At 41.2% G+C, this 14,740-nt stretch overlaps 1 protein-coding gene across 1 annotated transcript; it reads right to left on the reverse strand.

Moving 5' to 3' along the window:
* Positions 1–610: 610 nt before the first annotated feature.
* Positions 611–3,552, reverse strand: LOC149981461 (uncharacterized). Its single transcript, XM_090242997.1, has 7 exons — positions 3,476–3,552; positions 2,778–2,837; positions 1,848–1,867; positions 1,490–1,684; positions 1,140–1,345; positions 934–957; positions 611–850 (listed from the first exon to the last, which is right to left on the reverse strand). Exons 1-7 carry the CDS (start codon positions 3,532–3,534, stop codon positions 761–763), a joined length of 654 nt encoding a protein of 217 aa, XP_090099123.1. The 5' UTR covers positions 3,535–3,552; the 3' UTR covers positions 611–760.
* Positions 3,553–14,740: the final 11,188 nt, after the last annotated feature.

Below are 14,740 nucleotides of genomic sequence, written 5' to 3' on the forward strand. Positions count from 1 at the left end.
TAGTAGTGAGAGACTGACATCATTGAAGTTGTTTGTTGTGACGTCAAAATGAGGGGTGTTGAACAAAACACAGTAATCAGTGAATGGATCATCTCTAACCAATCAGAGTATCAAAGCCCATGACTAATTTTCAAAATGGCTCTGGCCCAACCCATTGGTTTCTAACACCAATCAGAATGGTTAGAATGTGTTTGCATTCTAGAAATCGTCAGGGAGGTACCCAGATCCAGAAACTAACGTCCGTAGGCGTGACACAGCATTTGGGCGGAGAAAGGAGTTTGGGTAGCCAGGCAACTGCAGTGCTGCTTCAGTATCAATCCCAACATAGTCCTCCCTGGCTCTCATGGAACAGACAGTCAGTCCACACTGAGTATTATATCAGTTCTGGTCACTAGTTTGCTGCTGTCAAGTACAGTGAACTCCAGAATTGACTGTGAGTTAACTTTAAATAATAATTGGTGTGAATGCTCACTGCCTGATTGGATAGAAAACATTTACTGTAATAACAACTCTAGCTTCAGTAGCCAGCTGGCAGTAACTGTGGTTATAGGTCTTTTGAATTTGATAATTTGTGTGTTGTCGTAAGTGGGGAGAAATGATACAAAGCAAGTGGCAAGTCCTCTATGCTCTTTTACTATTTTTGAAGGATATCACATCGGAAAATGCATATCTGGCGGGAAACATGTTTAGAATTGGCCCCACTTCCACAGCTGTGAGGTTATCATTGATTCACTGTTGGAACAGACATGCAGCCAAAAAGCTAAGCATATTTCTCTGAAATAATTTTCTTTAAAACAGTCCCAATGGCCAAGATTACAACTATTGTACAACAGACAGAGAAAATCCTCCACTGGAAAAAAAGAAGAAAAAATATATTAGACAGGATATAGCATAATATGTTAGAAATGTCCAATTAAAAAGATATTGGCATACCACACTGTCCATCTGGTCTTTGGTCTTTAGAAAAACAAGCAAGAAGCACAAAAAGATATGTTATCACAGTACATCAACTCATTAGTTTTCTTCTTGATTTAGCTTATACGGCATAATGGAACCAATAAAATAATCCCAAAGTGCAAGCCCCACCCACTCAGATTTGCCAACAACAGAGTGAAGATATTGATAAATTGATGCTTCACCTCAGGATGTATGTCAAGTTTCTTCCTAATCTCTTTAACGGCTTCTTCATTAAGAGGACAGTTCAGTAGTCCTTCCTTACTCTCATGGAACAGACAGTCTACTGTGAGTATTACATCACTTCTGGTCACTAGTCTGCTGCTGTCAGGTACAGTGCAGTCTGGGTTAAAATAATGATGCAGGACTACCAGAATGACATCTTTACCCTCTGTCAAAAGAATGAGGGACAAACAAAGCATTTATTCATGTCGTTAGCCACCTGATACATGTTTTATCTAGATCTACTGATATGGAGATAGAAGAGGTAAAATTTACAGTAGTATAGTTGGAGGATACTTTGGGGTTTGGCTACCTGGAATCTGCTGCTGTGCTGCCTCAATATCAGTACCAGCACGAGAGACGATGGTACAGAAAGCCATGATGACATCACTCTGCTCTGGTGACATCACTTCAGTGAAGCCTCCTCCAAGTTGTCTCATAAACTGGATATGAGAATCCATAGTATTGCCGGTGGTGATGGTGTAGTACCTCATCAACCTTGGCACCTCTGTTTTGTAATGGACAAAAAAGAGAAAAGTATAGACCCTAAAACTAAAAGTAGCAATGTTTTGGTTTAGATCAATGCCCAGACCACTATAATCCCAAACTAAGATCTGGCCTGAAACATTATTTAAATAAGTGGTAGGTCAGTGTCCTGTTAAAATAATTACCTCTGCCTTCCATTGTGGATCTGTAAGGGAATAAACAGGGAAGAAATAATTATTAATCACGTAACAGACTAAAATACATGTCTTACTGTATAATATAACAAGCAGTGTAAATATTTCAAGTCATCTTTCATTCTGACTATGACAGATCCCTCTGAGATAAGCTGTGCAGTCTCCCACCCACCTCCCCTCTTGCCTTTATTTGACCATGTGATCTTTTTTTATTTTTTTTTTATTTCACCTTTATTTAACCAGGTAGGCTAGTTGAGAACAAGTTCTCATTTGCAACTGCGACCTGGCCAAGATAAGGCATAGCAGTGTGAACAGACAACACAGAGTTACACATGGAGTAAACAATTAACAAGTCAATAACACAGTAGAAAAAAGGGGAGTCTATATACAGGAAACCAGTGAAAGTCAATTGCTGTGAAAAGTGAAAGTCAATCTATTTTACACCCATATAATTAGCATCATAACCCCCATTATGTTTTTGTCTGCACCAGTAGCCTATACACACCACATCACTTTGACTTATTCATAAAGCATAGTGGTGTTAAATAAGAACTCAATGAAGGGTGAACAATGAGCAATGCATGAGTTTTCAGACAGATGATCTCCTAAGAACAACTCATCTGCAACATAATGGCTGCATTTACACAGGCAGACCTACTCTGAGGTTTTGACCAATATTTGACTAAAGAGCTGATCTGATTGATCAAAAGACCAATTAGTAGAAAAAAGATCAGTGTTGGGGTGCCTATTTAAACGCAGCCAATGATTCCATGACTCATTCTGTGTGCCTATCATCTTGGAAATGATTATCTGTCTTTGTTGTCATCGTCCGGATATAAATAGAACAAACGATACAGATCCGCCTTTTAACTGTATCCTGTGTCAGTTAGTGCTAAAATGTAAAGAGGAAAATTTACTTACCGAAGCATAATGGTGTGTGAACCTTCTTTGATGCCCAAAATAAATTGAAAAAGTGCACGGCTTGAGGGAGAGATGTTTTTTTATCAGAAACAGTTTCACTTTCATATTCAAGAGACACTATAGTAGGCTTTTAAAACTGCGGCATCACCTGTTTTTTCAACTGTTATTTGGTTAAAGATTGGCATGCCCTAGTTAACCATTAGCCTGTGAAACAACCTAAAAAGCCTTTACGACATTCATTGTAAAAGGAAAAGTATAACTTGTCACCAACGCTATGAGTATTATTCATACAGAAATCACATCCAGTATTGTTAGACACTGTCACGGGAACAGCTTTAAGACTTGGGGGCCATGTGGGGGAATGCATATAGGGTAGAAGTACCTGATCTGGAATCTGTTTTGCGTCTGCTCAACACAAAACCTGTTCTTACTGGTTGGCCGCAAGAAACTGCCCCTTTTACAGTTGTGGTGAAGGAGTTGAGAATCTCATTTGTTGTCTCCGCAAAGAGGGCGTTTCGAGATTGAAGTAATCTCAAAGAAGGTATGCAATACGGAGAATTAATACTGTAGTGTTTGTCTTTGCCAGAAGACACTGACTACAGCTGCGCTTGTTTACACTGCCTACACTGAGGTCGGAACACATATGGTTATATCAAGACACCGTGAAGCCGGCGGCAGATATTGGTCAGAAAACGTACCTCAATGCAGGGATGGGATATGCCACTGTACTCCAAATAACTTCCCTTTTCATCCCCATGATAGCTACCAGAAGCCACAGAAGCTGTTATGTAATGGCAAGTAGCGTTGAACAACAAAGGAGCTGATTGGCTGACACTGCCATTCTAAATGGCTGTGGTGGCTACTGCTTGGGCAGTTGTCTGTAAAACTAGCTGTATTTCAATCTTCTCAATATATCAGTGTAGAAAAGGTAACATTTTGAGTACAGTGGCATATACTAGGATTGTGCCGAATAGTCAGACAAAATGAGTCCCAATAAAGATATGGGCAAATTCCTGTACAACTCAACTGGCTGTCTGTAAAAACAAGGGCGGGCTGTACATTGATCCTGCTTCTCTGATTAGATAGAGTGAAGCTGTATTTCTCCAGCCATTTTCTTGATAATTTCACCCTAATCAGTTTTCCTTGCATGTTTTTGGTCTGATCATTTAGATTCAGTGGCGGTCGGTGTCCCGTTTAAGACTATTTTTTAATGAGCATGGCAGCATATTGGATGACTGTAATTCATATTCCATTCACCCAGCTCAATGTAACATCGATAGGTTTAGGCAACAACATTATACTAGAATTTTTATCGTACCCATCATGAGGTTGCTACAACCTAGCCTATGAATAAAAGTTTACAATAACGTAGGTGCATCCCTGATCACACGCAAACACAGTTCACTTTCATAACAGCCACATAAAAACAGAATGATCACTTTGCTCATTGTATATATAATTCCTTCTCGCAACTATCTACGCACTCTCCTCCTCTCACCTTTACCATTTAATTGTGGACTTCAGTGCACAAAACATCAGCTGTCTGTGACCAGGCGAAAAACCTTTCCAAGCCAAACCTTCATATCATGACCGCTAACCGCTACACATACCGTACATCTCTGTCACGTCATAGTCAACGAGAGCTACTAGAACTAAAGCATTAGTAAATCTGCTACAGTCATGCAGTACAGTGTACAGTGTACAGTCAACAAGCAATTTTGCAGTTACACCAGCGGGCCTTGGTGGCAATACATTAATAAAACCAAAAGCTTACCTTGACTTGAAGAGTTCCAATGTTGGATAACCATAGCCAGCTAGCTAACATAGCATCCCTCTCTGTTTGAGCCGGGTGTTTGAGTAGGCTAAACTAGATTAGATTGCTGCATTCGCAAGATAAATTATATTTAAATTAAAAAATATATAACTCTCTTTTTCTATCTTGCTTCTCCTTCATTTTGGTTGAAACTAAGTTGTTCAAAACTGTTCAACTATTATCTTTCTCTCTCTTTGAGTCAACTTCTCACCACATGCTATGCACTGCAGTGCAGGCTAGCTATAGTTTATGCCTTCAGTACTAGATTAATTCTCTGATCCTTTGATTGGGTGGACAACATGTCAGTTCATGCTGCAAGAGCTCTAATAGGTTGGAGGATGTCCGTTGGAACTTGTTATAATTACTGTGTAAGTCTATGGAAGGGGGTGAGAACCATGAGCCTCCTAGGTTTTGTATAGAAAGTCAATGTACTCAGAGAAGGACAGAATATAGCTGTTCTCCAGCTACACCATGGTGCTACCCTACAGAGTGCTGTTGAGGCAACTGTAGACCTTCATTGCAAAACAGTTTGTTTTAATAAACAATTTGGTGACGTGAATATATTTAGTATAGTTTTATTCACTGAGGAGGATGGTCCTCCCCTTCCTCCTCTGAGGAGCCCCCACTATTTAGATGGCTACTATGATAAATCACATGGTGAGGATGTTTGCTATCAAGCTATCAATGTGCATAATATCTAACAAGCGGGGCAAGGGTAGGGAAAATATATGAAATGCTGATGAGCATTCTGATTAAGTGACTTGAGGACACGCACAAGCACTGTCACGTTCGTTATAAAGATCAGACCAAGGCGCAGCGTGGTGTGCGTACATTCTTATTTATTAAGAGAATGAACACTGAACAAACTAACAAAATAACAAAACGAAACGCTATACAAACGAGTGCTGACAGGCAACTACACATGGACAAGATCCCACAAACACCAAAGGGAAATGGCTACCTAAATATGATCCCCAATCAGAGACAACGATAAACAGCTGTCTCTGATTGGGAACCATATCAGGCCAACATAGAATTACAAAAACCACTAGACCTACAAAACCCTAGACAATACAAAACTAGCGTACCCACCCTAGTCACACCCTGATTTAACCAAAATAAAAGAAAACAGAGATATCTCAGGTCAGGGCGTGACAAGCACTCCGCCACGCGCTGCTCCTAATCTGCAGCTTTTTTTGCAGTGAGAATGTACAGGGAGGAATTTTACAAACATCTACTCAGGAATATTCAAACAGTTTTTTTTTTTATCACGACTGTCATCAGATCCAATATGACTATCAACTGTCAATTTAAAGATACAATTACAAGTATGAGTATGGCCATGTCGGCACACCCCTAGCACATACCATCCCTACGTTTTCCTACCTATGTCTCACATGGACTCCACTGTGTCTTAATGTAACCATGATTGTGTTCTGACCTCAGTGCAGCTCAGTGTAAACAAGCTTAACGGTAAGGTTGGAATGACAGAGGGAGACTGAAACAGGGAGAAATGGAAGGTAACCTTGCTAAGGGAAGTGTACTGTACGGGTAGACATTTCACAATGTAAATGTATCAAACAATTAAATCAGTAGGTGGCTACATTGTAGCCAAGTTGTTTGAGCGCATGTAGTGCATCTACACCTGCATTGCTTGCTGTTTGGAGTTTTAGGCTGGGTTTCTGTACAGCACTTTGATATATCAGCTGATGTAAGAAGGGATTTATAAATACATTTGATTTGATTTTGATTTAGTGCACGGTTAGAAAGGTTACATTATATCAGCATCCAGAGTGTAGATTTACTGCAACATCACTGCAAAGCAAGCATTCTCTGTCTTTGTGTGGCTAGTCGTGGACAATGATGGTGGCTGTGGCCCCAGAAATACTGCTACTGCTATACTGCTCGAGTTGCTACAATACTACACTGCTGTACTGAATAAAACAGAACCAAGGAGTAATCCTGTGTTCATAAGGGTTGGGACACCATGTCATTTATATTCTATGTGGACATCAAAATACAGTGTCCTACTACCAGAAAAGATGTTGATCTCCAAACTAAATAATATTGAAGCCCTTTTGTCAACTATCTACGGTGATGACAAATATGGTATTAACTTCAGATGGAATGATTATAGGTTTTTGTTATTGTGTAAGGGTATACTTTCCCATGCATTAAATTAAATTGAAACAGGAAATGACTCCACCAAGACAACATACATAAGGTTCAAGATGGGTATTATTACATTGTCAATGCACCAGACCAAATAAATAAAAAAGAATAAACCCCAATGAGTCGTGCACAACCCATGTCCAAATTATTTAAATCTTGCTTAATAATCCGTTGGCGCGCGTTGGAGCTCAAAAAAATGACGACACACATAAAGTCCCGAAGAACCACACCGTTGCGGTTACTCAATACTCGTAGATATTCCCGTTGTGAAGTATGGCAGTTCCTTGCAGGTTTCCACTCAAGATCCACAGCAAGCACAGCTATCAATGCAGGTAGTACTCTTTAGCAGTAACCAATATCCCATGGGAACATTAACTCGTTAAAAACCTCTTACTTCTACCCCCTCCTTTTTCGAACATTCTGTTAAAAATCGCGCAATTTTTCAGCGTCCTGCTACTCATGTCAGGAATATAGTATATGCATATGATTAGTATGTGTGGATAGAAAACACTCTGAAGTTTCTAAAACTGGTTAAATCACGGCTGTGACTATAACAGATCGTGTGTTTCATTGAAAAACGCAAGAAAAACTGCTCTCTGAAAGCTAAAAATAATTTCCATAAGTCACTTCCATGGGTTGTTAAAAGAGGACAAAATTTAATATCGACCTGCATGCAATTCATACAAATTCCACACGATGTCGCCATTGTCGTCATTTTCAATTGATTTTTTTGTTGGAAAATCCATCTATCTGGCCTCCGTTTCTTCCAGTCTCCAACAGGATGTTGTTAATGTGGACATTGGCAGCCATTGATTTGCAGGCGAGGAGCTATTGAATATACATCGCCCTGTAATCATTTTGATAGATCATAAACGTTTACTAATACCTAAAGTTGGATTACAAAAGGATTTCGAAGTGTTTTGTGAAAGTTTATCGTCGACTTGTTTAATTTTAAAAAACAACGCAGCGTTTAAAAACGATGTTTTTTTCTGAATGACACAGCTTCCATAGAAAGCTATTTTGGGTATATATGGACCGATTTAAACGAAAAAAAGACCCAATAGTGATGTTTATGGGGCATATAGGAGTGCCAAGAAAGAAGCTCGTCAAAGGTAATGAATGTTTTATATTTTATTTCTGCGTTTTGTGCTGCGTCGGATAAGCAGAGTCTTTGTTTACGTCGCATTCAGGCATTTTCAGGTGGTGCATGCTATCAGATAATAGCTTCTCATGCTTTCGCCGAAAAGCATTTTAAAAATCTGACTTGTTGGCTAGGTTCACAACGAGTGTAGCTTTAATTCAATACCCTGCTTGTGAATTTTGATCAAGGTTTGAGTTTTAACGAGTACATTTAGCATTTAGCGTAGTGCATTTGCATTTCCAGGTGTCTACTTGAGACATCTGCGTCTCAAGTAGAAGAAAGAAGTTTTTAATCTTTCCCAGGCAACTCTCTCTCTGTTTCACACGATGCTAGGCTAACCTCAAGGCTGTCCAATACATCCACGATAAGACGGTAGCGTCAGTCTTCACTAAGTATTTCTTAACAATTTTATAACAATTCTCTTATAAAATCGGTATCTCCCTTCAAAACGCGTTTTGATCGTCTTCTGTTATAATTTTTCTTCACCAACAGTCATAATGTAACGTCCATCTTTTTCTCAATTTCTCTCTCCCTCTCTTTTTTTCCCAGGCCTCCAGTAAATCAGGTCAACTCCCATTGCCCACAGCTTAACAAGCGACCCTATTGGTCAAAACTTAAACTTAAAGTAAACCAACCTATTCACTTATACATTAAATAAATATTTCTTCAAAAGAAATGCATTAACAGCATTACAATTCGGGAGCAATTCAATCACCTTTTAAATCTAATACCAATTAGTTATAACAAATAAACTCAATACTTGGTTCTAACAAGAATAAACTCAATACTTGCTTCTAACAAGAATACACTCAATACTTGCTTCTAACAAGAATACACTCAATACTTGCTTCTAACAAGAATACACTCAATACTTGCTTCTAACAAGGGTATTACAGTTAGTTTACTGAGCAAACTAAATCTGTCTCTGGCCAAATGTCTTGAATCAAAATTATTATTGCTTGTGAAGTCTCCATTTATGTATTCCATGCATATTGTTCCATGCATGATGTTCCGTATCGTAGTTTTCAAAATAAAACCTTCTGAGGTCCGGTAGGACACTGGATCTCCGATCTACAGTCCTGTACTTGAATATTATAGAATGATGACCCCCCATGCCCAGGCGACCCAAAAGAAAATATGGCAGAAAAAGGTCAATGGGCCCACTGTGAGTTTCCTGTATTTTAATTGCACATTTCTGTTTAAAAAAAATTGCCTTTCCCTGTAATGAAATTGACTCCAAACATTCCACTACTCTCAGATCTACAAGTCCGAAGTGGTTAGGTGATAGGAGTCAATTTGGGATTGGGTAGCAGTCCCTGCTTGATAACACTTACATTGATACTTTGTTTACTGTGTTCTTTTTAACTATTGTTTTGTGTGCCCATTCCCTGATTTATGAAGGTCAACAACCATTTCTCTTTCCATTTTTGAGTTCTTTGCCTTTCCCCATGATGATCGATGACAAATGGATTTTACACGCCTGTTATGTCATTTTTATACCCCAGTGGCAGAGGAAGCCATGGGAACACCTTCCTAATATTGAGTTGTACCCCCTTTTGCCCTCAGAACAGCCTCAATTCGTCGGGGCATGGAAACTACAAGGAGTCGAAAGCGTTCCACAGGGATGCTGGCCCATGTTAACTCCAACGCTTTTCACAGTTATGTTAAGTTGGCTGGATTTACTTTGGGTGGTGGACCATTCTTGATACACACAGGAAACTGTTGAGTGTGAAAAACCCAGCAGCGTTACAGTTCTTGACACACTCAAACAGGTACGCCTGACACCTACTACCATACCCCGTTCAAAGGGACCCATTCACCCTGTCACCCTGTCATGGAAACAGCAGATGTTCCGAATGTTTTGTACACTCAGTGTATAATAAATAATCTTTAGGTGTGCCATCAATTTTGACATCTATATTTTTGAAAAATATAAATACATTACTTGTTAAATAAAATCTCGTTCTCTAAACAATTGTATTAGTATAAAATACTTTTCAGACATTTTTGGAGCATACAATATAGCACTGAATATAAGATCAGCATCAACTCACCATCAGTACTACCAAGAATATGTTTTTCGCGACGCGGATCCTGTGTTCTGCGTTACAAACAGGACAACGGAGTGGATTCCATGCAGCGACCCAAAAAAAAAACAACTCCGAAAAGAGGGAAACGAGGCGGTCTTCTGGTCAGACTCCGGAGACGGGCACACCGTGTACCACTCCCTAGCATTCTTCTTGCCAATGTCCAGTCTCTTGACAACAAGGTTGATGAAATCCGAGCAAGGGTAGCATTCCAGAGGGACATCAGAGACTGTAACGTTCTTTGCTTCACGGAAACGTGGCTCACTGGAGAGACTCTATCCGAAGCGGTGCAGCCAACGGGTTTCTCCACGCATCGCGCAGACAGAAACAAACAACTTTCTGGTAAGAAGAGGGGCGGGGGCGTATGCCTTATGACTAACGCGACATGGTGTGATGAAAGAAACATACAGGAACTCAAATCCTTCTGTTCACCTGATTTAGAATTCCTCACAATCAAATGTAGACCGCATTATCTACCAAGAGAATTCTCTTCGATTATAATCACAGCCGTATATATCCCCCCCCAAGCAGACACATCGATGGCTCTGAACGAACTTTATTTAACTCTTTGCAAACTGGAAACCATTCATCCGGAGGCTGCATTCATTGTAGCTGGGAAAGCGCGAACCACTGCTTTTAATCAGGGCAAGGTGTCTGGTAACATGACCGAATACAAAGAGTGCAGCTATTCCCTCCGCAAGGCTATCAAACAAGCTAAGCGTCAGTACAGAGACAAAGTAGAATCTCAATTCAACGGCTCAGACACAAGAGGCATGTGGCAGGGTCTACAGTCAATCACGGACTACAGGAAGAAATCCAGCCCAGTCACGGACCAGGATGTCCTGCTCCCAGGCAGACTAAATAACTTTTTTGCCTGCTTTGAGGACAATACAGTGCCACTGACACGGCCTGCAACGAAAACATGCGGTCTCTCCTTCACCGCAGCCGAGGTGAGTAAGACATTTAAACGTGTTAACCCTCGCAAGGCTGCAGGCCCAGACGGCATCCCCAGCCGCGCCCTCAGAGCATGCGCAGACCAGCTGGCCGGTGTGTTTACGGACATATTCAATCAATCCCTATACCAGTCTGCTGTTCCCACATGCTTCAAGAGGGCCACCATTGTTCCTGTTCCCAAGAAAGCTAAGGTAACTGAGCTAAACGACTACCGCCCCGTAGCACTCACTTCCGTCATCATGAAGTGCTTTGAGAGACTAGTCAAGGACCATATCACCTCCACCCTACATGACACCCTAGACCCACTCCAATTTGCTTACCGCCCAAATAGGTCCACAGACGATGCAATCTCAACCACACTGCACACCGCCCTAACCCATCTGGACAAGAGGAATACCTATGTGAGAATGCTGTTCATTGACTACAGCTCGGCATTCAACACCATAGTACCCTCCAAGCTCGTCATCAAGCTCGAGACCCTGGGTCTCGACCCCGCCCTGTGCAACTGGGTACTGGACTTCCTGACGGGCCGCCCCCAGGTGGTGAGGGTAGGCAACAACATCTCCTCCCCGCTGATCCTCAACACTGGGGCCCCACAAGGGTGCGTTCTGAGCCCTCTCCTGTACTCCCTGTTCACCCACGACTGCGTGGCCACGCACGCCTCCAACTCAATCATCAAGTTTGCGGACGACACGACAGTGGTAGGCTTGATTACCAACAACGACGAGACGGCCTACAGGGAGGAGGTGAGGGCCCTCGGAGTGTGGTGTCAGGAAAATAACCTCACACTCAACGTCAACAAAACTAAGGAGATGATTGTGGACTTCAGGAAACAGCAGAGGGAACACCCCCCTATCCACATCGATGGAACAGTAGTGGAGAGGGTAGCAAGTTTTAAGTTCCTCGGCATACACATCACAGACAAACTGAATTGGTCCACACACACAGACAGCATTGTGAAGAAGGCGCAGCAGCGCAATCGAGAGCATCCTGGCGGGCTGTATCACCGCCTGGTACGGCAACTGCTCCGCCCTCAACCGTAAGGCTCTCCAGAGGGTGGTGAGGTCTGCACAACGCATCACCGGGGGCAAACTACCTGCCCTCCAGGACACCTACACCACCCGATGTCACAGGAAGGCCATAAAGATCATCAAGGACATCAACCACCCGAGCCACTGCCTGTTCACCCCGCTATCATCCAGAAGGCGAGGTCAGTACAGGTGCATCAAAGCTGGGACCGAGAGACTGAAAAACAGCTTCTATCTCAAGGCCATCAGACTGTTAAACAGCCACCACTAACATTGAGTGGCTGCTGCCAACACACTGACATTGACTCAACTCCAGCCACTTTAATAATGGGAATTGATGGGAAATGATGTAAATATATCACTAGCCACTTTAAACAATACTACCTTATATAATGTTACTTACCCTACATTAATCATCTCATATGCATACGTATATACTGTACTCTATATCATCGACTGTATCCTTATGTAATACATGTATCACTAGCCACTTTAACTATGCCACTTTGTTTACATACTCATCTCATATGTATATACTGTACTCGATACCATCTACTGTATCTTGCCTATGCTGCTCTGTACCATCACTCATTCATATATCCTTATGTACATATTCTTTATCCCCTTACACTGTGTACAAGACAGTAGTTTTGGAATTGTTAGTTAGATTACTTGTTGGTTATTACTGCATTGTCGGAACTAGAAGCACAAGCATTTCGCTACACTCGCATTAACATCTGCTAACCATGTGTATGTGACAAATAAAATTTGATTTGATTTGAGTATGTGTTATTTATTTGATACAGTCTTTTTTGCTCATCTTTATCAAGGGTGGCAATCATTTTGGAGGTGACTATAGTAGTATAAATAACAAAATTATTTAAAGACATTATGTACTAGTGAAAATTACTTGTGTTATCCATTCTGGTTCTGTAGGAAAAATAAACAAATAGAAATAAAGTATTAGTTACATAACAACCTGTGACTGTTTCTGTGTGACTGTTTCCAATGAGAATCTTTCACCTTCACTATTAGGCCTACTATCATCAATAGAAAGCAATGTTAATGTAGCCTCTTATCTAATAGGAATCCATTTATTCCTAATTCTAAGCCAAACTCCAACATTACTCTTTTACTCCTTTTTAACGAATGGAACAATTCAATGAATGAGGGATGAGTTTTTGGATGTTTAAAGGATGTAGTAGAGGTGGTAGCCATAAATTATAGTACCTCTATGGTGGAAGCCAGATGTATCTTTCATTACAGTCAAGAGAGTGATCTCAGAGAATGGGAAAGGTGAAGCTGCAGCAACAATATAGAAACTGGAATATGGGCAAGTGGAATGTGGGTGTGTCAAAATGTAAGTAGTGGGAATGTTGAAAGTAGTGGGTATGTTGAAAGGAATTTGTGTGTCGAAAGCTCTGCTGTAGATGTTAGATGGTTTTGAATTAGCTGTGTTTTTTTCCTTCTGTTTCTTACCATGGAACTACCAGTTGTTGAATCTTATGTTCATACAAATATTTACACTTGTTAAGTTTGCTGTAGTAAACGCAGTTGACCGTGAGAGGACATTTCTTTTTTTGCTGAGTTAATATATATATATATATATATATTTTTGGATTCTCATTTTTCAAGGGGTGCAGCAGCACACCCAGCACGCCTACTTCCTACGGCTATGCATAGCTGTAGTTTTAGTTTACGGTTGATGCAGCTTGTTCGTCATTAGCCAATCAGCGTTTTTCAACGAGTGCAAACTGGTATTTACAACTGGTAAATACTTGGTTAACAACGCAGCATCACTCCTATCCCAACACAGGTTCATGTTCTTAATGTCCAAGTGTAATGATGTCCAAGTGTAACCCCCCCTTGGGTTGTGCCGTGGCAGAGATCTTTGTGGGCTATACTCGGCCTTGTCTCAGGATGGTAAGTTGGTGGTTGAAGATATCCCTTTAGTGGTGTGGGGGCTGTGCTTTGGCAAAGTGGGTGGGGTTATATCCTCCCTGTTTGGCCCTGTCCGGGGGTGTCCTCGGATGGGGCCACAGTGTCTCCTGACCCCTCCTGTCTCAGCCAGTATTTATGCTGCAGTAGTTTGTGTCGGGGGGCTAGGGTCAGTTTGTTATATCTGGAGTACTTCTCCTGTCCGGTGTCCTGTGTGAATTTAAGTATGCCCTCTCTAATTCTCTCTTTCGGAGGACCATGCCTCAGGACTACCTGACATGATGACTCCTTGCTGTCCCCAGTCCACCTGGCCGTGTTGCTGCTCCAGTTTCAACTGTTCTGCCTGTGATTATTAATATTTGACCACGGTGGTCATGTATGAACATTTGAACATCTTGGCCATGTTCTGTTTTAATCTCCACCCGGCACAGCCAGAAGAGGACTGGCCACCCCACATAGCCTGGTTCCTCTCTAGGTTTCTTCCTAGGTTTTGGCCTTTCTAGGGAGTTTTTACTAGCCACTGTGCTTCTACACCTGCATTGCTTGGTGTTTGGGGTTTTAGGCTGGGTTTCTGTACAGCACTTTGAGATATCAGCTGATGTACGAAGGGCTATATAAAATACATTTGATTAGATTTGATGACTATTTGTGCTTCATCAATGGCTCACTCATAAAGCAACTGAAATTCAATGACTTTAGTATTTAAAAGAAGGGCAGTCAAAGCAGAACAAAGTGACAACAGAATATACTATCAGAGTAGTCTTACAATATTACATGAGCATCGTGCCATCTTAAACTACTATACTATCCTGATAGATAGATAGAGGTAT

This window comes from Oncorhynchus mykiss, chromosome 8 (genome assembly GCF_057628025.1).
Source record: "Oncorhynchus mykiss isolate SJ-2025 chromosome 8, ASM5762802v1, whole genome shotgun sequence".
Classification (NCBI taxonomy): Eukaryota; Metazoa; Chordata; class Actinopteri; order Salmoniformes; family Salmonidae; genus Oncorhynchus; species Oncorhynchus mykiss.